Source organism: Scyliorhinus canicula, chromosome 1, assembly GCF_902713615.1.
Source record: "Scyliorhinus canicula chromosome 1, sScyCan1.1, whole genome shotgun sequence".
NCBI classification, from domain to species: Eukaryota; Metazoa; Chordata; class Chondrichthyes; order Carcharhiniformes; family Scyliorhinidae; genus Scyliorhinus; species Scyliorhinus canicula.
Window position 1 is genome coordinate 68,964,833 of NC_052146.1, and position 23,357 is coordinate 68,988,189.

The 23,357-nt window shown below is 48.6% G+C and overlaps 2 protein-coding genes across 7 annotated transcripts in view; one reads left to right on the top strand and one right to left on the bottom strand.

The window, feature by feature from the left end:
- sirt4 (sirtuin 4) lies at window positions 1-11,477 on the bottom strand. 5 transcript variants are annotated; one of them, XM_038792622.1, is made up of 3 exons: window positions 11,153-11,477; window positions 6,210-7,004; window positions 1-586 (listed from the first exon to the last, which is right to left on the bottom strand). In XM_038792622.1, the coding sequence occupies exons 1-3, from the start codon at window positions 11,159-11,161 to the stop codon at window positions 434-436; spliced, it is 957 nt and encodes a 318-aa protein (XP_038648550.1). In that variant the 5' UTR covers window positions 11,162-11,477; the 3' UTR covers window positions 1-433. The 5 variants fall into 5 exon arrangements, with proteins under 5 accessions (XP_038648550.1, XP_038648565.1, XP_038648533.1 ...); XM_038792637.1 differs by having other exon boundaries at window positions 11,103-11,477; XM_038792605.1 differs by lacking the exon at window positions 11,153-11,477 and adding an exon at window positions 7,573-8,469.
- ctu1 (cytosolic thiouridylase subunit 1 homolog (S. pombe)) overlaps window positions 11,463-23,357 on the top strand; it is a 23,729-nt gene continuing 11,834 nt past the window's right edge. The window contains exon 1 of one of the 2 annotated variants that reach the window (XM_038792650.1): window positions 11,463-11,581. The gene's annotated coding sequence lies outside the window, so the exon portion shown is untranslated. The remainder of the gene's footprint in view (window positions 11,582-23,357) is intronic. The other variant, XM_038792659.1, reaches the window with a different exon arrangement.

The following is a 23,357-nucleotide window of genomic DNA, read 5'->3' on the forward strand; positions in this document are numbered from 1 at the left end:
TTTTACTATCATATTTCACAAGAGGTAGATCTTTCAAATGTATAGAATAATTCAGCATCTCCGATTGCTCTGTTTTAAATTAAAAACTCACTTCACTACTAGTTACAAGAATATTTTCATGCCAAGTTAGAACTGAGTGAACATTAAGATGAGCTTGCTTGTTAGTAAACACTTAGTCTAAGAAAGAAAGACTATTTGATTCAATAAGCTCACTCTGAACAGTCTTATTTATGATTATTATACCATTCAATCATCTACTCATTTCCAGCAGCCCCACCTTCTGTTTTCCTATTTTAAGGAACAGCCCTAACTGTCGCTGGAAGAGGAGCTACAGAGTGAATTCCAATAGATAATCGGTTCTTCACAATCAAAACATTTTTTAAAATATTACCAGTACTGTATTGGGGAATTTTCAGGTTTGCAGACCACAATCTCAAAGGTGAAGAATACAGGGCAGCACTTCTCCACATCGAGCATTGATTTTCAGAGTAGCCAGTCTATCTGCTCTGGTATCCCCAATGTTCAGTAATGCAATTGGTATCTTCTTCTCATAGGCTGCAATGATGAACCTATATCCAGAATACACCTATTTATAGAGAACAAAAAGAATCTGAAATGTTAGTTTATATACCAAGAGGTTTTGTATGCTGCATAAAGATGGATTTAAATTTAACCTAAGGGCTGGGATTGAAGTCTCTTCTTACATGACCTTAACAAATCCAGAGTATCAAACTCACTGCTGAGCTGAAAGGGTGTGATTCAAATCCCACTCTAGAAACCAATGTTCTCTTTGAAGTTTAGTTAACATCAGCATCGCCATGTAGCCCATTTTTTTGTGTGCGGTCTTTTTTGGACAGCACCAGATGTTTGTCCAGCACTCGTGCAATTTAATAGGTACAATACAAGGAGCCTAGGCCAGTGGTGCAGTGGTTAGCACTGCTGCCTCACGGCGCCAAGGACCCGGATTAAATCCAGCCCTGGGTCACTGTCCGTGTGGAGTTTGCATATTCTCCCCGTGTCTACGTGGGTCTCACCTCACAACCCAAAGATGTACAGGGTAGATGGACTAGCCCCCAAAATGCCCCGTAATTGGAAAGATTTTTTAAAAACCCTTTCAGGCAATGTAAACAATTTCACAAAGATGTGAATCAATACAGATCAGCCGACTGCGTTGGCATTTCTGAGTAGGGCAGGTTGGAACTTTGAAATATCCACTGTAAACTGATTTTAAAAATGTACATAATGTCTTTGTAGCTGCTGCATGTTTTACCTTTCTAAGCTATTCCAAATTTGACATTTACGTAAGCATTTTCTACATTTTTTTTTTCATTTTTTTTAATAAATTTAGATTACCCAATTATTTTTTCCAATTAAGGGGCAATTTAGCGTGGCCAATCCACCTACTCTGCACATTTTTGGGTTGTGGGGGTGAAACCCACGCAGACACGGGGAGAATGTGCAAACTCCACACGGACAGTGACCCAGAGCCGGGATCGAACCTGGGACCTCAGCGCCGTGAGGCGGTTGTGCTAACCACTAGGCCACCGTGCTGCCCGCATTTTCTACATTTAAGTAAATTATGAGAATTTATGTTCAGTTTCAGTCGATCGCCCCGTAACTAAAACCACATTGACTATATCATAAAAAGGACAGTCAGCAGCTCACAGCAGTTGGTGGATTAAAGAACGTCTGAAATTAGACAATATAAAAGTGGGAAATAGAAATTTACATTTCCGGGAACTAACTTGGGTGAAGTCTTTCTTGAACCAACATAAAATATCTTTTTTTTTTAATATAATTTTTATTGGAATTTTTTACAGAAAATTTTTTTCCTCCCCCTTCCCCCCCTCCCCCCGGGTTGCTGCTGCTACTGTCCCTGTACCCTATCGTTGAGCCAGAAAGTCGAGAAAAGGTTGCCACCGCCTAAAGAACCCTTATGCCGACCCTCTCAGGGCGAATTTGACTTTCTCTAGCTTAATGAAACCCGCCATGTCATTGATCCAGGTCTCCACGCTTGGGGGCCTCGCATCCTTCCATTGTAGCAAGATCCCTCGCCGGGCTACTAGGGACGCAAAGGCCAGCACACCGGCCTCTTTCGCCTCCTGCACTCCCGGCTCCACCCCAACCCCAAAAATCGCGAGTCCCCATCCTGGCTTGACCCTGGATCCCACCACCCTCGACACCGTCCTCGCCACCCCCTGCCAGAACTCCTCCAGTGCCGGGCATGCCCAGAACATATGGGCATGGTTCGCTGGACTCCCCGAGCACCTGACACACCTATCTTCACCCCCAAAGAACATACTCATCCTCGTCCCAGTCATGTGGGCCCTATGCAGCACCTTGAATTGGATGAGGCTAAGCCGCGCACACGAGGAGGAAGAATTAACCCCCTCCAGAGCATCAGCCCACGTCCCGTCTTCGATCTGTTCCCCCAGTTCCCCCTCCCACTTAGCTTTCAGCTCCTCTACTGACGCCTCCTCCGCCTCCTGCATAACCTTGTAGATATCAGATATCTTCCCCTCTCCGACCCAGACGCCCGAAAGCACCCTGTCGCTCACCCCCCTCGCGGGAAGCGAAGGGAATCCCTCCACCTGCCGCCTAGCAAATGCCTTTACCTGCAGATACCTGAACATGTTCCCTGGGGGGAGCCCAAATTTCTCCTCCAACTCCCCCAGACTCGCAAACCTCCCATCAATAAACAGGTCCCTCAGCTGTCTGATGCCCGCTCTGTGCCAACCCTGAAATCCCCCATCAATGTTCCCCGGGACGAACCTATGGTTCCCCCTTAACGGAGCCTCCATCGAGCCCCCCACTTCTCCCCTATGTCGCCTCCACTGCCCCCAAATCTTGAGGGTAGCCGCCACCACCGGACTCGTGGTATACCTTGTAGGAGGGCGCGGCCACAGCGCCGTTACCAGGGCCCCCAGGCTTGTATCTCCACAGGACGCCCTCTCCATCCGTTTCCATGCTGCCCCCTCCCCCTTCATTACCCACTTGCACACCATCGACACATTGGCCGCCCAATAATACCCCGAGAGATTGGGTAACGCCAGCCCCCCCCCCCATCTCTACCCCGCTCCAAGAAGACCCTCTTCACCCTCGGGGTCCCATGCGCCCAAACAAAGCTCATGATGCTGCTAGTCACCCTTCTAAAAAAGGCCCTAGGGATAAAGATGGGCAAACACTGAAAAAGGAACAAGAACCTCGGGAGAACCGTCATTTTGACGGACTGCACTCTACCCGCCAACAATAGCGGCACCATGTCCCATCTTTTAAATTCCTCCTCCATCTGCTCCACCAGCCTGGTAAAATTAAGCTTATGGAGAGTCCCCCAACTCCTGGCCACCTGCACCAACATAAAATATCTAGGACAACATAAATATCAGTGATTTGGGCAACACGTTGGTGCAGTAATTAGCACTGCTGCCTCACGCCGCCGAGGTCCCAGGTTCGACCCCGACCCTGGGTCACTGTCCGTGTGGAGTTTGCACATTTTCCCTGTATTTACGTGGGTTTTGATCCCACAACCCAAAGATGTGCAGGGTACATAAGAACATAGAATTAGGAGCAGGAGTAGGTCATCTGGCCCCTCGAGCCTGCTCTGCCATTCAATGAGATCATGGCTGATCTTTTGTGGACTCAGCTCCACTTTCCGACCCGAACACCATAACCCTTAATCCCTTTATTCTTCAAAAAACTATCTATCTTTACCTTAAAAACATTTAATGAAGGAGCCTCAACTGCTTCACTGGGCACGAAATTCCATAGATTCACAACCCTTTGGGTGAAGAAGTTCCTCCTAAACTCAGTCTTAAATCTACTTCCCTTATTTTGAGGCTATGCCCCCAGTTCTGCTTTCACCCACCAGTGGAAACAACCTGCCCGCATCTATCCTACCTATAACCTTCATAATTTTATATGTTTCTATAAGATCCCCCCCCTCATCCTTCTAAATTCCAACAAGTACAGTCCCAGTCTACTCAACCTCTCCTCATAATCCAACCCCTTCAGATCTAGGATTAACCTCGTGAACCTCCTCTGCACACCCTCCAGCGCCAGTACGTCCTTTCTCAAGGAGACCAAAACTGAACACAATACTCCAGGTGTGGCCTCACTAACACCTTATACAATTGCAGCATAACCTCCCTAGTCTTAAACTCCATCCCTCTAGCAATGAAGGACAAAATTCCATTTGCCTTCTTGGAATTTTGTGGATTTAGGTGGATTTTACACGCTAAATTGCCCTTTTCACAGTAACTTCATTGCAGTGTTAATGCAAGCTTATTTGTGACAATAAAGATTATTATTATTATTATTATTAATTGGGGGAAAATGAATTGGGTACTCTAAATTTATTTTGAAAAAATATCAGTGACTTTGCATGTAACCAACGTAAATTAAATTTTTTCTAACCTTTTGTGCTTGTCTAATCAATCCGACCAGATTTTGCTGTTCCAAAAATGTTAAATCTAAGATCCCATCAATCTGCATATACCATAAATTGTTCATGCTCGCCGGCCAAGTACTCCACCAGCCCGGTAGTGGTGGCGACCCTGCGGATATGGGGCCAGTGGAGGAGGCATGTAGGGGAGACGGGGGCATCGGTTTGGGCGCTAATCTGCGACAACCATCGGTTTGCCCCCGGGAGTATGGATGGGGGGTTTTGAGTATGGTGGCGGACGGGGGTGGGAAGGGTGGGCGATATGTTCCTGGAAGGGAGTTTTGTGAGTTTGAGGAGCTTGGAGGAGAAATTTGGGCTGGTAGGGGGAAATTATTTTAGGTACCTACAGTTGCGGGACTTTGTTCGTAGACAGGTCCCATCTTTCCCACGCCTCCCGCCAATGGGGATCCTAGACAGAATCGTCTCTAGGGGGGAAGAAGGGGAGGGTAGAATCTCTGGTATTTATAAGGTGCTCATGAGGGAGGAAGGGTCCCAGATGGAGGAACTGAAACTTAAATGGGAGGAGGAGCTAGGCGGGGAAATGGAGGACGGGCTGTGGGCAGAGGCCCTGAGTAGGGTAAATTCGACCGCGACGTGCCAGGCTTGGGCTGATTCAATTTAAGGTCGTTCACCGGGCCCATATGACGGTGGCTCGGATGAGCAAATTCTTTGGGATAGAGGACAAATACGCTAGGTGCGCGGGAGGACCAGCAAACCACGTTCACATGTTTTGGGCATGCCCTAAACTGAGGGGGTACTGGGAGGGATTTGCGGGCGTCATGTCCAGGGTGCTAAAAACAAGGGTGGCGATGGGTCCAGGGGTGGCAATTCTTGGGGTTTCGGAAGACCCGGGAGTCCAGGGGGGAGAAAGAGGCGATGTTTTGGCCTTTGCTTCCCTGATAGCCCGGCGACGAATACTATTGGCGTGGAGGGACTCAAAGCCCCCGAAGACTGATTTGTAGCTTGCGGACATGTGGAGTTTCCTGGGTATGGAAAAAAATTAAGTTCGCCTTGAGGGGATCTGTACAGGGGTTCGCCCGGAGGTGGCAACCATTTATTGACTTCTTTGCGGGAGAGTGAGCGTCAGCAGGGGGGAGGGGAGAGTAGAGTAGAGTAGGAGGGATAAAATGGCGGGTAGTACCGGTGGGAGAGGAGCGGGCTTGTGCAGTATGTTACGATTGAAGTATTGAAAGTACATGGATGTTTGCACATTTTAGCCTTTTTTGCTTTCTTTCTGTTGATGTCTGTAACTGTTTTTTTTTAAATTTAGATTACCCAATTATTTTTTCCAATTAAGGGGCAATTTAGCATGGCCAATCCACCTACTCTGCACATTTTTGGGTTTGTGGGGGCGAAACCCACGCAGACACGGGGAGAATGTGCAAACTCCACACAGACAGTGACCCAGAGCCGGGATCGAACCTGGGACCTCAGCGCCGTGAGGCGGTTGTGCTAACCACTAGGCCACCATGCTGCCTATGTCTGTAACTGTTTACAAAGCCAAAAACTACCTCAATAAAATTGTTTATTTAAAAAAAAAAAAAAATTGTTCATGCTCACTGATTAAGCTGATCTGATTTGGAATTTATTTACCAAGAACACAGCTCTTTGAGCCCTGTGAAATTCAAGTAGGACAAACCAAGGAATATAATCGCAAATATGACTGAGCTATCTTGGTTTCCAGGCTGGACTGTAAACCCTGGACTATCATAGCCAAGTGACCATAAATTGGACATCCCTAATGTATTTGATAATCTCAGCTACTCACCTGCAGCGAAGAACCTGCCACCAGAACGGCATCTGACTCAGCCACACGCTCATAAACAAAATTCACTTTCTCCTTGTTCACTATGTCTCCAAAAAAGGTGACATCAGGTTTCAGGGTACCTCCACAACTCTCACAAGAGGGAATGCTAAAATATTTTACTTGTTCATCAGTCAGGAAAACATCTCCATCTGGAGCTATTCCATGTGCTGCCTCAGCCCAGCCAGGATTCAGAGCAGTGAATTTGTCCTGAAGGTAGCTCCTAGATGTTACATCTCCACACCTAAGACAGATCACCCTGTGAGTGCAGCCATGAAGCTCCGTCAGGTGCTGACTTCCTGCCTTTGAGTGCAAAGCATCCACATTTTGAGTTACCAGCCAATGCAGCTTTCCCAAGTTCTCCCATTTGCTCAAAACATCATGTGCCACATTTGGCTGGTGACAACAAAACAGTGGCCAACCAACGTAATTGCGTGCCCAGTACCTCTGCCTGCCCTTGGCACTGCGGATGAACTCAGAGTGCTGAATGGGGCGTATTGCTGTCCGAGCATAGAGCCCCACACCCTCAGATCGATAATCCGGAATACCAGATTCTGTGGACACCCCTGCTCCGGTCAGCACAAACAGCTTCTTGGATCGAAGCACAAAATCCTTAAGTTCCTCCAATTCGATGGAGTCCAATGGACGGCTCGAAGGAACAAATGCCAAATTGGAGGCAGTGACTGAACTGTAGTTCCTGCAGGTTTGTTTCAATAACAGGCATTTCTCAGCAACTACAAATATAGACAGCAGACGCATCTAGGAATAAACACAATGAAATGATAAGTCACTATAACATGATCAAAACCATACGTAAGGAAAACAGCTGAGAAATAGCTCCGACAGAATAGACATGGTAAAAACTTCCTGTATATATATATATATAGCCTCTACCTACATGGTAGGCTGTTCTCTGGAAGAAGTGATCCACACAAGCCACAGTTAACACTCGATAGTAACATTCAGAAATTCAAAACCTTAAACCTAGTGTGATCTGTGTGAAGATTACTTTATATAACATGCATTCATAACGAAAGAAAGTACCTTTCCTAAATGCACCAGTGTCATCCGAGCCAGGTGGATGCCAGGTTCGATTTAGCACTGACTTTACTTTCCACAATCTCTTTGCTGAAGCAAGATATCCAGGGTCAAATTAGATGAGTTCCTCTCCAGTCTATCCGAACGGCAGTTCGGACCGGCACCCTAACACTTCCTGTTGGCAAAGATTCCCCCGACCCTTGCCAGACTGCAGCTTACCTTCTCGATCCGAGTTCACAGCAGACTTGCCGCTACCATGAAAACAAGTGTTACAAAAGCAATGGTTAACCTGCGAATATGGAGTGCAGCCATTGGTCAGACTGTTCCGATTACGTATCCGATAACACGTGATGTGGACCCACCCCCCCAGTCTGATCACTGAGGACTCAGAAACATAACGCACAAAAAGAGGCCATTCGACCATTCCTGCCTGTCTTGCTTCTTTGGGAGAACTGTCCTACTTAATCTGACACAAGCTTTTTCTCCGTTACCCGAGAACTCCTAATCCTCAAGTACCTGAATAATGCCCATTTTAAATAATGTATAGAATTACTGGTCCACTTGTACAGATTGCATTTGGGGGAGAGGGGAAGAAACAGTTTATGCTTCGGGTTAATGGCCTTTTTTCAGAACTGGAAAAGTTGGAGATGTAACGCGTTTAAAACAAGATCTTTGATTAACCTAGGACAAAAGTTCGGCACAACATCGTGGGCCAAAGGGCCTGTTCTGTGCTGTATTTCTCTATGTTCTTGTTAACAATGAATGGAAGGCTATGGGGAGGGGGAGGGGGCCCGGGGCACAATAAATTGAATAACAAAAGTTGAATGATGTTGCTAAGCAAAAAGAGTTTGTAATGGGATCAAAATGCTGAATCTAGAGGAGTTTTAAGTGGGATTAGCAGAATCACCACTAACCATCTGAAAATAATGGGCTGGATTCTCCAATCCCCGACGCCAAAATCGCGTTCGATGATGGGGTGGAGAATCCCTGATGACGACAGAAGCGGGGGCAGCGCCGCTTTCACAATACTCCACCTCCAGAAAAGCAGCGTACTCCTATTATACACGACCTCGGGCCATTCCCCGAGGCCCACCCCACAATGCTCCGTCCCCGACCAGTTGCGTTTCCAACAGCGTGGGGCACGTCTAGCCTCACCCGTCGGGAACTCAGCGTGGTGGCTGCGGACTCAGTTTAGCACCCCACAGTCAGGGAGGGCCGATCTGTTGGGGGGGGGGGGGCTTTAATCGAGGCTGGGGCACTGTGGGGGGGGGGGGGCAGTCCGGGGTGAGCGAGCTGGCCAAAGGGCTTATTTTTGCAGTCCGTGGGCTGCGTCTGCCATGAAGCATGGCGCAGCCGCTGCAGTGCGCATGTGCGGCCACAGACCCAGCAATGCTCCAGGCTGTATCGGCAGCTAGAGCTGGGAGCTCTACGCTGCTTGGCTGCTGGTCTTCCCCTGAACAGGGAATCGGTGGCCATTTTGCACCAGTTTTCCTGGCGTAAGAGAACACCGTTTTCACGCCAGCGTGGGGACTTAGTCTCCAAATAGGTACAGTAACATAGGAATTAGGAACAGAAGTAGGCAATTCAGCCCTTCGAACCTGCTCTGCCATTCAGTCAGGTCATGGCTGATCTCTTCCTGGTCTCAAATCCACCTCCCCACCTGTTGTCCACATCCCTTTAACCCTTTTGTTTAAAAATAAGAAATATCTATCTCCTAATTGAACCCATTTAATGACTCCGATTCCAACAGTTCCACCCATTTGTTGCGAGTTCCACAAATTCACCACTCTCTGCAAGTAGTTCCTCCTCATCTGAGTTCTAAATTTACTATCTTTCAACCTATATTTGGTCTACATTTACTTTATCAATCCATTTAGTATTTTATACACCTTGATTAGATCCCCTCTCATCCTTCTAAACTCCAGCAAGTATGAACCCAAACTGTTTACTCTCTCCTCGTACGTCAACCCTTCCTTCCCTAGAATCAATCTGGTGAACGTCCTCTGAACTGCCTCCAATACCACCACATCCATCCTCAAATAAGGAGACCAAACCTTGTCACAATCCTCCAGATGTGGTCTCAACAACACCCTATACAATTGCAACAACAGAAGTGATAATCTGAAATTGCTGAACTCAATGTTAGGTCCAGAAGGTTGTGTCATGTTTAATTGAAGGATGAGGTGCTGTTCTTTACATTTAGCTTTATTTGAACAATGTAGGAGGTCGAGGTAAGTGGAAGTGAGACAGAGAATAAAAGTAAGAGGCGGTTGGAAGTTTGGAGCCACACATGTGGACAGGATTGAAGTGTACTCCAATCTGTGTCTGGTCTCCCCAATGTAAAGGAAACCATGTTATCAGTAGAGAAAACAGCATACTAAATTACTGCATCACCTGAAAGGAGCATTTGGGGCCCTGGATGGTGGTTAGGAGGTAAATCATAGAAGCACTACAGTGCAGGAGGCCATTCATCCCATTGATTCTGCACCGACCCTCTGAAAGAGCACTCTACTCAAACCCACTCCCCCGCCCCATCCCCATAACCCCACCTAATCTGCACATCTCGGGACACTAAGGGGCAATTTAGCATGGCCAATCCACCTGACCACTATACCTTTGGACTGTGGGAGAAAACCAGAACACAGAGGAAACCCAACCAGACACTAGTGCTGTGAGGCAACAGTGCTAACCACTGGACAGGTATCAAAGAAAGGAGAGCCACTGTTGATGATTAAAAGGTGAACCAGGGTGTTGTTGAGGAAACCATAATCATAATGTCAACAAAGGGTAGAAAATGTCTTTCATGGGAGCATCAAGCTGGAGGTGGAGGAAATGGCAGAGGAACAGAATAATCAATTATCTTCTCATTTGCTCAACTAAGCATTTCCCTCCACCATGACCGACAGGCACCCATGACTATGCCTATTCCATTCTGTTCACACCCTTACCCATGCTCCCAGAACCATGTTATTGGTTCCCTTTGTCTTGCTTCCAACTATTTTATTGGAAGGCAATGAAACTAAATTAAATAGACTAAAGGACAAGTTTAAAGGGGCAGCCCCGTAAAGGAATTCTGCCTTAAACAAAAACAAAGAGCAAATGAAACTTAAAATGTCAAACCAAAAATGTGATTAAAAGCGTTGATAAAGCACCCAGACGCTGCGGAACACACGGGACACAGAAGGCCTCGATGGTGCCCGTGGACACTGCATGCTCCCTCTCCAGGGACACCTGACCTTACATGTAGCTGCAGCAGAGGAGCAGACAGTCAGGTTGGATGGCCTCTCTGTTGCCCGTTGCTTGAACATTAATGGCAAGGGCCCAGGAGCAGGTTCACAAGGTGATCTCCCCCCCCCCCCCCCCCCCCCCTCTCTCTCTCTCTCTGCATCGGGTGCCCATAGATCAGTGTCCTGCTTCCAAACTACAAAGCCTCCAATTTTAGACCATTAACCTCTGCCCCTATTTTTTTCAGTAAGAAGTCTTACAGCACCAGGTTAAAGTCCAACAGGTTTGTTTCAAACACGAGCTTTCGGAGCACGGCTCCTTCTTCAGGTGAAGAAGGAGCCGTGCTCCGAAAGCTCGTGTTTGAAACAAACCTGTTGGACTTTAACCTGGTGTTGTAAGACTTCTTACTGTGCTCACCCCAGTCCAACGCCGGCATCTCCACATCATGCCTATTTTTTTCGTACAGCAGTTGTCAATGATTCTGCTGACATTGACGCCTCAGCTCTACCCATCTTGTATTTAATTGTCCTATTACCTTCACCCTTTGCGTGCTTATTCCTTTTAATCTCGCCTGCCTTCCCCTGCATCACATACCTCTTTTTTTGTCTACCTTCCCCCTCCCTTTCTCTGAATTTGCTTTAAACCTGTTGCATCTGTAACTTTTTCCAGTTCTGGTGAAAGCTGTTTCTCTCTCCACAGATGCTGCCGGACACAATCTGTTGCTGAAGATTTCCAACTGTTTTTTTTTAGATTTGCAGCATCCGTGGTATTTTGCCTTGGAGCCTTTTTCGGCCGCAGCGACCGGCATTCCGTCAACTCAGTGAAAATAAATTCTCCCGCTCCATTATTTTTGGACCTCTGTGGAGTTGGGTTGGAGGCTTATCCTCAGGCCCGCGCTACCATGGAAACACGACAAATCCCATCATGCCTCGGGCGGGCCATGGGCCGCTGCCATTGGTCAGCCGGGGAGGGGTTGGTTACGCGGATGGCGTCGCACGGACCAATTGGAAGACCCGAGGGGGAGCCGGCCTGCAGGTTCAGGCGGTGGCGGTGATGGTCCGCGGATACTTGAGGTAAGCAACCGGCGAGTAAGATTCACATGTGTGTCGGGCAGGCTGAGGCTGCCGTGAGGCGGGGTTGCCCCTGGAGGAAGTGGCATGAGCGTGTCCATTGATGGGTGCCGCTGCCTGGTTGCCCGGGCAGGGCAGCGTCCTGATGAAATGTCGATGGAGGCGCCGAAAGAGGGTCGGCCTCTGCTGCTTAATGATCTCTCTCCCTTCCCCCGTTCGTCTGGATATTGAGGGCCATTCCTCCACCGCGTGGTGTAACGCAGATATTACGTTGAATTTGCTTCATGGAAACGGGCCACCTGACCCAACGTGTTAGAACTTTATAAATCACTGGTTAGACCTCTAGACTAGAGCGCTGTAGGTCATTCTGGGCCCCACGTTTCAGGGGAAAAAAACAATCAAAAAGACGGACTGAATTAGTTTACTTGGATTGGGAGGATTCAGTTGGGAAAGTTAGGCTTATACTCCTTGGAACAGAGTTTAGGAGGTGAACTGTGAGAGGTTTTCAAAATTAGAAGAAGTTTTGACCCTGTGGCAAGTGGTGATACACCACCAGTAATACACGATGAGTGATAAACGCAACTAAGACTTTAATACATTAAACAGCAAGCCACCAAGGCGGAGACTTGCCATTTTCATGCAGAAGCTGAGGGGAGGAGCCACAGGCGGAGACAGCCTGGAGAAGCCTGGCATGTACGACACAGTATAATGCATATAATACAATAACATGGTTTACCACATTCACCCCCTGTTTAAAAAAGGGGTGAAGTGGTCTTAAAGGTCAAGTCTGTCGGGGGCCTTGACGTTCTGCCGTGATCGTCTCAGTCCTGGCTGTGGTGTGGGCACCGGCGTCGAGACCTGCGCATCCGGGAGCATGTTGTCATCATCTTCTTAACCCAGATGTTGAGTCGGCAAAGGGGGGGTGGGGGTGTACGGGCGGAGGTGGTGGTGCTTGTCGCCGGTGGGCTTGCGGGTGTCCGTTTGCGAGGGAGGTGGGCAGGGGTGGGAGAAGATGGTGGGGGGTGGTGGTGATGGTCTCTGGGGAGCCTGCTGGAGCCAAATCCCAAAGGGAGACCGTTTCCTGCCGCCCGTCCTGGTGTACCACGTAGGCATATTGGGGGTTTGCATGGAGCATCAGGACCTTCTCGACGGGGGGGTTGGTTTTATGGCTCCTCGCATGCTGCCGGAGAAGGACGGGCCCTGGGACTGTCCGCCAGCACGGAAGCGAGACCCCGGAGGTGGACTTCCTGAGTTTCGTTAGTAGCAGTACATAGGAGCGACTGGATGGACTAAAGCGCGTCACGGAGGACCTCCTGCCAGCGGGTGACTGGGAGACTTTGCAAAAGTAGGGCCAGAAGGACGGCCTTCCAGACCGTCGCGGTCTCCCTCTCCACCTGTCCTTTTCCCCGGGGCTTATATCTGGTCGTCCTTGTCCTCCTAGTTGGGGACCGACTGGGCATAGTAAGAGAAGAACCCTAGGCATCTCTTCAGGGCCTTGGGGGAGGGGGAGTTCCAGGAGGGGGTGCATGCGGTTGGGGTCGGGCCCTAGGACCCCGTGTTCCATGACGTAGCCGAGGATGGCCAGGCGAGTTGTGCGAAAGGCGCATTTCTCTCTATTATAAGTTAGGTCAGGGGTTTTGCGGTGTGGAGGAAGCGCCAGAGGTTCTCGTCATGGTCCTGCTGGTCACGGCCGCAGATGGTGACATCATCTTCTTAACCCAGATCTAGGTACAGGAACACGGCCCGCAGCCTGTACTTGTCAACCATTCGGTCCATTTCCCTTTGGAAGACCGAGACCCCGTTGGTGACGCTGAAGGGAACCCATAGGAAGTGATAGAGGCGGCCACCTGCCTCGAAGGGAGTGTATTTGCGGTCCTCCCGGCGGATAGGGAGCTGGTGACACGCAGACATCAAGTCGACTGTACAGAAGACTCGATACTGCGCAATCTGATTGACCATGTCAGATATGCAGGGGAGGGGGTAGGCATCGAGCTGCGTGTACCGGTTGATGGTCTGGCTATAATCGATGACCATCCGGTGCTTCTCCCCAGTCTTGACGACCACCATTTGGGCTCTCCAGGGGCTGTTACTATCCTCAATGATCCCCTCTTGCAGGAGTCGCTGGACCTCCGACCTGATGAACGCCCTGTCCTGGGCTCTGTAGCATCTGCTTCTGGTAACGACGGGCTTACAGTCCGGAGTGAGGTTTGCGAAGAGGGAGGGTGGGGTGACCTTCAGGGTCCCAAGGCTGCAGACAGTGAAGGGGGGCAGGGGTCTGTTGAATTTTAAGGTAAGGCTCTGAAGATGGCACTGGAAGTCGAGCCCCAGCAATAGGGCAGCGCAGAGATGGGGGAGGACGTAGAGCTTAAAGTTGGTATACTGTACGCCTTGCACAGTGAGGGTCGCGACACAGTACCCCCGGATTTCTACTGCGTGGGATCCAGAAGCCAGGGAGATTTTCTGGGTAGGACGGGGAGCAGCGCCTTACCGTACCTGGGTGTATGAAGCTGTCTGTGCTCCTGCAGTCGAAAAGGAAGGCTGCCTCGTGCCCGTTGATCCGGGCGGTCATCATGGACTTCGTGAGGTGGTGCGGCCAGGACTGGTCGAGTGTGACATAGGCGAGTGTCGGAAGGCGATCGGTGGGCCGGTCGGAGGTAGCGGCGGCCAGCGTATGGTCGGGTGAGCAGGGCTTCCGGGAGGCTGCGGAGTGGTCCCAAGGTGGCGGGCCCCATGAGTCGCGCATGGCGGGTGAGGTGCAAGATGGTGGCCCCCGTGGGTCGCGCGTGTTGACCGAAATTAAAGATGGCAGCACCCAAAGGTCGCACATGGCGGGTGGCGCGGCAGCCGGGGGTGGCCCCAGCAGGCAGCGCTGCTGGGCCTAGAAGATTTGGGGGGGGGGGGGGGGGTGTCGGGCCTGGCCGGCTTTTGCGAAGTGGCCCTTCTTCCTTCAGCCATTGCAAGTTGCGTTCTGTGCCAGGCAGCGTTGTCGGGGGTGATTACTCTGACCGCAGAAATAGCACTTCAGGCCTCTGGCGTTGGCGGGCCTGTGTGCAGCGCAGTCTTGCGTCGCACCCGGGTCGGTTGATGGCTGCGCCCACGAGGGTGCCGCACGGTCGGAGGTGTAGGCCCCCATGTTCTGGCAGGCCACATCCGGTAAGGTGGAGAGTTGTACTGTCTCTGGGAGGCCGTGTGTCCCCCTTCTAATAATCGCTGGCGGATATAGTTAGAGTGCATGCCCACGACATAGGCGTCCCTGATCAGCTCCGTGTGCTGGGTAGCCGATATCGCCCGGCAGTCACAGTTTTGGCAGAGGATGCGCAAGGCACGCAGGAATTCTGCGAGTGATTCCCCAGGGCATTGCCGTCTCGTGGCGAAGAGGTGCCTAGCATATACCTGGTTGACGGATTTCACGTAATGTCCTTTTAGCAGCGTTATTGCCTCCTCGTACGAGGGGGTGCCCCTGATGAGGTTAAAGACTCTTGGGCTCGCCCGTGCGTGGAGGATCTGCTTTTCCTGGAGGTGTGTGAAGTCTTTGTTGAAGGATGCGAGGTACGGTTCGAAGCAGCTTAGCCAGTGTTCAAACGTCTCTGTAGCGTCGGCTGCTTGCGAGTCCAGTTCTAAGCGATCAGGCTTGAGTGAGGAGTTCATCTTGAGTGAAGAGTCCATCTTTAGACGTTTAGTGTATTAAATTGATACACCATCAATAATACATGACAAGTGATGCACAAAACTGAGGCTTTAATACACTAAACAGCAAGCCTTCTGCCTCTGGACCCGAACTGAGTCCAGAGGCGGAGACTTGCCACTTTTATACAGAAGCCCGAGGGGAGGAACCACAGGCAGAGCCAGTCTGGACAAGCCAGGCATGTACGATACAGTACAATGCATATAATACAATAACGTGGTTTACCACAAGTGGGTCAGGGGCTTTTCACAGTAACGTTGAAGCCTACTTGTGACAATAAGCGATTATTATTATAACTAGAGGTCCTTGGCTTAAAATTATTACGATGAGCACTTGAGCCACTTTACCAACATTCTGATTGCCCATCCCTAATTGCCCTTGAGAAGGTGGTGGTGAGCCACCTACTTGAACTGTTGCAGTCTCCCAACAACCACAACCATCTTCCTTTGTATTTTGGATGATGCCAACCAATGGAGTCTTCCCTCTGATTACCATTGGCACCAGTAGGTGATAATCAGCAGGAGGTTTCCTTGCCCATGTTTTACCTGATGCATGACATTTCACAGGGCCCAGAGTCAATGCTGAGAACTCAAGGCAACTCCCTCCCAAACGTATATGGCTGCGCCACCAGCTCTGCTAGTTCTGCTCTGCCGGTGGGACAGGACATAACATACAGTCAGAAAGGTGATGTCTGGCACATAGTCATACTGACGGAATCAGAATCATATTTTCTATACAATGTCAGGCTGCTACTTGACTGATCTGTGGGACAGCTCTCCCAAATTTGGAACAAGCGCTGAGATGTTAGTGAGGAGGACTTTCCAGGATTAACAGGGCTGGGTTTGCTGGTGTAATTTCTGGTGCCTGGATAGATGCCGGGTGATCTGTCTGGTTTCATTCCTTTTTTGGTTGGCTTTGTAGTGGGCATTAGAGGGCTGCATGTGGTGCAATGGTTAGCACTGGGACTACAGCGTTGAGGACCCGGGTTTGAATCCTGGCCCTGGGTCACGGTCCGTGTGGAGTTTGCACATTCTCCCCGTGTCTGCGTGGGTTTTATCCCCACAACCCAAGAGATGTGCAGGTTGGGCAGATTGGCCATGCTAAATTGCCCTTTAATTGGGAAAAAAAATTAAGAGTTAACCACATTGCTATGAGTCTGAAGTCACATGTAGGGTACCCTGGTAAGAATAGCAGATTTCCTTTCCTAAAGGACTGGGCTTTTTTTTTAATGTATTCTCCTTTTTCAAATTTTCTCCCAAATTTACACCCAACAATAAACAATAATTAGTAATGAATGTAATGTCAATCCCCATATCAATAACAGCAATCACCCATAGTCACCATTAACACATACATTCCCTTTCCCCCCGACCCTCCCAGCCCCCAACCCCCCTAATGCTCGATGTGATCCAATTCTCGAAAGTGCCTAATGAATAACGCCCATGAATTGTAGAATCCCTCCATCCTCCCCCTCAGTTCAAATTTGACCATTTCAAGCGTCAGGAATTCCAGCAGGTTACCCCGCCACCCCAGGGCACAGGGTGGAATGGTTGATCTCCACCCTAACAGGATCCGCCTTCGGGCGATCAATGAGGCAAAGGCTACAACATCTGCCTCCGCGCCCGTTTCTAACCCCGGCTGGTCCAACACCCCTAATATGGCCTCCCGAGGGACCGAGTCCAGTTTCACGTGCACCACTTTAAAGATTACCCTAACCACCACCTTCCAGTAAACCTCCAGCTTTGGACATATGAACGTGGTTTGCGGTGCGTTCTATGCACCACCTTCAGCTGTATCAGCCCCAACCACGCACACGAGGTGGAGACGTTCACCCTCCGTAGCACCTCACACTAGAACTGTAGCCATCTAAAATGGCCACCTGCAAAGGACCATGGGAATTATGGCCAACCCATGACTCAAACAGGTACAGAGCCTATGTGTATCTGAAACACAGGTAACCAGACCTGTTCGAAACCCCAGCTTGTTTGCATTTTAATGTCCGATTTTCCCAGGACAATAGAACTCCAATCAAGCTACAGCCACAGACTGATCGGCGCCACTCCCTTTACTCAGAAAGCCCAACTGCCAAAGTCAATGACCACTAAGGCCCCGCCCAGCTACCAAGGCACCCGCCCCTTTATTGGCCGAAATCAAAGACAGTGATCAGAGCCCTGTCGAACTATTGGGTCCAAGGTTAAGGACTACCCCAAAGAGCGCAAAATCCCAGAGGGATAAAAGAGAGCACAGCCCTGTGTTCTGTCTCTTTTGGATCCGGCCTGTGCCAGCCCAATTGAAGCAGGAACAGCCAGCTAAGTTCATCACAAACAATCGCTACCTGAAGGATGAGCCCAGCAGAGACAGAGCCACTTTCTTCGAACCAGCCAAGTGAAAGCCAGATAAAGGCCTTATCCATTTGCGCAGTGCTGGTCGCCCTGAAGTTAAGTATAGGTTATTGTAGCTGATAGGTGTAGTTTAACTCGTAGTAGATATTGTGTTTGTATGTTGAGATAATATCATAGTTATCATAGAATTTACAGTGTAGAAAGAGGCCATTCGGCCCATCGAGTCTGCACCGGCTCTTGGAAAGAGCACCCTATCCAAGGTCAACACCTCCACCCTATCCCCATAACCCAGTAACCACACCCAACACTAAGGGCAATTTTGGACACTAAGGGCAATTTATCATGGCCAATCCACCTAGCCTGCACATCTTTGGACTGTGGGAGGAAACCGGAGCACCCGGAGGAAACCCACGCACACATGGGGAGGTTGTGCAGATTTCGCACAGACAGTGACCAAAGCCGGAATTGAACCTGGGACCCTGGAGCTGTGAAGCAATTGTGCTATCCACAATGCTACCATGCTGCCCCATAACTCTTGTGTATGCAAATAAACAATCTTTTGAACTAACTAACTGATTGTGTGGTCATTTGATCGATATAAGGGAAAGCTTGTGGTTCACCAACATTATTAATAGAACAGCAGAACCCCTCCTCCATACCCTCTCCCAACTCTTCCTCCCACTTTGCCTTGATCCCTTCTAGCGGCGCCTTCTCCTTCTCCAGAATAGCCCCGTAAACCGCCGATACAACCTCCTTCTCCAGTCCCCCTGTCGTCAGCACCTCCTCCAGTAATGTGGAAGCCGGCTGTACTGGGAAGCTCTGTATCTCCTTTCTGGCAAAGTCTCGAACCTGCAAGTATCTAAATATTTCCCCCTGCTCCAGCCCATACTTCACTCCCAGCTCCTTCAATCCTGCAAAACAACACCCAAGAAACAAACCTTCTAGTGTCCTAAATCCTTTCTCTTCCCATCTCCGAAAATTTCCATCCCACTTCCCTGGCTCAAATCTATAGTTCCCCCAAATCAGCGTTTCCCTTGACCCTGCCCCCAAACCGAAGTGCTGTTGAAACTGCCTCCAAATTCTCAACGAAGTTATTACTACTGGACTCCCTGAGTATCTCCCCAGGGCCATTGGGAGCGGCGCTGTCGTTAGCGCCTTCAATCCCGACCCCCTACCCAAACTCCTCCATTCTGACCCATTGGGAGTCAACCCCTCTGACCTAGCTCCGTACCTTCTCCACACTCGCCACACAGTAATAATACATCAGGTTCGGAAGACCCAAACCCCCTGCCTGCTTTCCTCTCTGTAGTGGAACCTTTTTAATTCTGGCCACCAACCCTCCCCACATGAACCTGGTAATCATCTCTTCGATCTCTCTAAAAAATGTCTTTAGCAGGAAAATCGGCAGGCTTTGAAAAATAAATAGGAATCGCAGCAGCACACTCATTTTAACCGCCTGTACCCGACCCGCCAGTGACCGAGGGAGATCATCCCACCTTGCCAGATGAGCTTTCACCCTCCCCACCAAACTAGAAATGTACCTGTGCCCCCCCCCCCCCCCCCCCAATCTCGAACAACCTGTACCCCCAGGTATCTAATGTGAGTCCCTGCCTTGCGGAATGGCAAACCCCCTGCCCCCACCCCTGGCCGAGACACCACAAAATACTCGTTCTTGTGTAGATTTAATTTGTACCCGAGAAAGACCCAAACACCCAAAGCAGCTCCAATATTCCCCCTATTGACACATTCAGTTCTGACACGTATAACAACAAGTCATCGGCTCTATTTCTGCATGGTGGGATTCAAAACTGACCCCAGAGATTTGCCTGGGCCTCGTGTTGGTAGTCCGGTGATTTTACCAGTCTACAGCGTTATGGACAAACAAAACAATCAGGTCGAGCCAGCATAAATAGAATAGTCCAAATGTCCACCTGTATTGTAAGTTCCTTCTGTAAACAATTATTTTTGCAATATGTATTAACTAGGTCAGTATTTAAACTTTGCACAAGCCTCCTTCAATGTAATTGCTACTTCTCTCTTTGTCCCCCATCTCCTCCCAAAACGGATCCATTTGAGGTACCTGTTCCCACGTTTTATCAGTCCACCAAACAACATTAACGTGTCTCTCTTTTGTAGACATTTTTCAATAAATCCTGTTACCGTGCCATGACCTTTCTCCCGAGTCTCTATTGTGATACTTCATTGAAGGCCTTCTGAAATTATATGTATATTATCCATTTTTCTACTCTCACTTTACTGTTAAAACCCCACAAAAAGTTAAGCAATGATAAGTAGCTGGGTTTTAACAGCTAACAGTTTTAACAGTCTGAACAATAATTACTATTGAAAACTGATCGGACTAAAAAATGTGAAATGTCTCCAATTACTAGGATTTCTAAATAGGTTATTCTTTAGGTTTTTCAAGCTATTTCAACCTCTGCCCTCAGCCGACTTTTATTTTGTTCAGCGTAAAAGCAATGCAAAGCTGTTTTGATTATTACTGGTTGCCAGGCTGCATATGAGAATCCTTCCATGTGATTGATCGCCTTGACACCAGCTCAGCTCAGCCCTGGGAATCCCCATTAAACAACACTTAAATTAGGGCAGCACGGTAGCATTGTGGATAGCACAATCGCTTCACAGCTCCAGGGTCCCAGGTTCGATTCCGGCTTGGGTCACTGTCTGTGCGGAGTCTGCACATCCTCCCTGTGTGTGCGTGGGTTTCCTCCGGGTGCTCCGGTTTCCTTCCACAGTCCAAAGATGTGCAGGTTAGGTGGATTGGCCATGATAAATTGTCCTTAGAGTCCAAAACTGCCCTTAGTGCTGGGTGGGGTTGCTGGGTTATGGGATTATGGGGCTAGGGTGGAGTTGTTGACCTTGGGTATGGTGCTCTTTCCAAGAGCCGGTGCAGACTCGATGAGCTGAATGGCCTCCTTCTGCACTGTAAATTCTATGATTCTATGAAATGCACGTAATAGTTCACCCCACAGTCACCGCTGGATCTCAGTCAGTGACAAACGTTCTTGCTTCGCCACTGACCACAGAGTCTTGTCCACTGCATTGTTCTTTTCTATTCTTTGTTACTTCTTCAAATAATTCCTTTTTGAAATCCATGCTGATTTTTTATCATATTCTCCATATTTATATCTTTTGTTTTCCAATATTTTGGTGATGATTCTAGTATCTATCTTGTTTTCATTATTAGGCAGTCCTTTGGGATTGAGGGTGATTTGCTTCCACTCCATTTTCCATGGGTTCTGAAATGCCTGATAATTCTAAGATGGTTGATAAGTCCAATGTGTAATCCGCAGACTCTGGCACATATGGGATAGGAGGTGCTTGAATGGTTGAGTTGTTGGGAGGTGTGTGCGTACCCTGTGATGACTGAACTTGTTCCCAAATTAATTTTCCCCCTATTGGTTTGTCACAAGCCAGGGACTCCCATGTGTCGACATGGATCTATCCTACCACTGGTTAGCTAACTGGTCACAGTTGAGGAAAAAAACTGTTTTGCTCGTAATCTGGAAGCCCACACAGCAATGTTTATTTAGAACACTCTGCTTTACTCTCGTTAGATGTGTTGATCATTCAATTTGGCTAAGACTCCTAAACCTTTGTGAGCTGGTTGCATTGAAAGCATCAAAAAATTGTGGCTTTAATCCTCAATACAGACTTGGCACATAAAGTAGGAAACAGTGGATACTATAGAGAGCTTGCCTGTGATAGAAGAGCTTTATCAAATCCACAGTGGAGAAGTTTGGCAAAGCCATTTCCTTGCTATTGGTAAAGCTCCAGGTGTTGATGCTATACTGCCTGAACACAGGAAGCTAGAACTCCTGTAGCATCTGCATAAATGTCCCTGACTCTGCTGGAAGGAAGGAATGTGCTCCAGATGTACATGATGCAAATATTGTGATCTTACGTAAGAACAAGGGCGACTGAAGTGATTGCAACAACTGTCAAGGCATTGCCCTGCTGTGCATCATGGGAAAAGTATTTGCCATGTTGCCCTTGTCAGGCTGCAGATCTTGGCCAAATGCATCTATCCCAAAACCCAGTGTGGTTTCTTAATTGAAACATCCATTATTAATGTGAGCAGCTGCAAAAAAATTGCCCTGAGCAAATGGGGCCACTATAAATTGCCTCATTGACCCCACCAAGAGATTCAACCACGTGAGCAGAAGCAATCTATTTAAGCTGCTGAAGGAAATTGGCTGCCTGCCGAAGTTGCTCTGTGTGATCTGCCCTTTATGGCAACCTTTTGGGTATGGTCAGCTGTGGCAGGGCCACAGCTGAACCCTTTGAGACTGCAGTGGGGTCAAACTGGGTTGTGTTCTGTCACCAACACACTTTTCTAGCATCAAAAGACTTTGGCATATTCTTTTTTGTCATACTCTTTCAGGTCATCCCCTGAGAGTTTTTATTTACATGAAATGAAAATGAAATGAAATGAAAATCGCTTATTGTCACGAGCAGGCTTCAATGAAGTTACTGTGAAAAGCCCCGAGTTGCCACATTCCGGCGCCTGTCCGGGGAGGCTGGTACGGGAATCGAACCGTGCTGCTGGCCTGCTTGGTCTGCTGTAACAGCCAGTGATTTAGCCGAGTGAGCTAAACCAGCCCCTACATACCTGAACCTGTGGAGTTCAGTCTTGCCAACATGAGATTGAAGACAAAAAGGTGAAAAGTCCTCATCAGAGTTCCTCTGTGTCAGTGATGCCACATCAGCATTCCATACAGAGGGACACCTTTGGTTTGATCTTCAGCATCAGGAAAACAAATGTCACTGTCCAAGACTTTGCCAATGCTGATGGATGGCGATATGGCAATGTGAAAGAAGATGTTGATAGCTTCACCATCTAGCTTCAAGCTGAAATCAGCACATGCATTGCAAAAACTGCAGCTATTATGTCCAAGCTGAGTAACAAAGTGTGGAACAACAGCAACCTGACTGAGAAACACCAAACTCCAAGTCTACCAAGCCTACATCGTCAGTCCAGTCTACATAGTGAGACCTGGGCAACAAATGCTAAGCAGGAGAAAAGTTGAACTGTTTGCGTCTTTGCTGTCTCAGCCATACCCTTGGCATCGCATGGCAGGACAAGGGCACCAATTTGGTCCTGGAGCATGCTAATTTCATCAGCATATACTTGTATACACCAACGATGTCAGTGCTAGAACAGCCACATTCAACATCTGGATGATGGTCATATACCCAAAGATTTTCTGTACAGTGAACTTGCCATTGGTTATGCCTTGTTGGACATCAATACCTCTGCTATAGGGATACCTGCAAATGAGGTATGATGGTGCTGGACATTCAGTAAACTGAGATGATTGCCTATCACTGTGGCGTCTGGAACCTAACTGGAGCAACACTGGAACAGGTGAGCAGAAGTGGAAAGCTTAACTAGTTGAGAAAAAGCCAGTGAATCGTGCACCTTCTCAGTCCACTGACTTTCTCTGCAGCAAATACATCAGAGATTGCCGTGCCAGAGCGGCACTCTTTAGCTACACCAGTCGATGTTGAACACATTTGACCACCAAGGTGTAAGCCACCATCTCACAGGATGGAATGCTGTCAAAGTAAACCTCTTTGTGCTCATATGTCTGAAAATTTTGATCCTTTCACTGCTTAGTCTTCTAAATTTCAGAGAATAAAACTCCAGTTGGGTCACAAATTGAGCTCTGACGAAGAATCATTCAGACTTGGAACTCTTTATTCAGACTTGGAACTCTTTATCTTTGTTCTC

What these genes read in the sequence shown, in the direction of transcription:
- sirt4 (XM_038792605.1), bottom strand. Translation starts at nt 7,707, where the DNA reads ATGGTCGAATGGCCTCTTTTTGTGCGTTATGTTTCTGAGTCCTCAGTG. An exon ending in GCTGCACTCCATATTCGCAG is followed by an intron (nt 7,005 to 7,572) that starts GTTAACCATTGC and finishes GTTTATTCCTAG; the next exon opens with ATGCGTCTGCTGTCTATATT. An exon ending in TGGCAGGTTCTTCGCTGCAG is followed by an intron (nt 587 to 6,209) that starts GTGAGTAGCTGA and finishes CTCTATAAATAG; the next exon opens with GTGTATTCTGGATATAGGTT.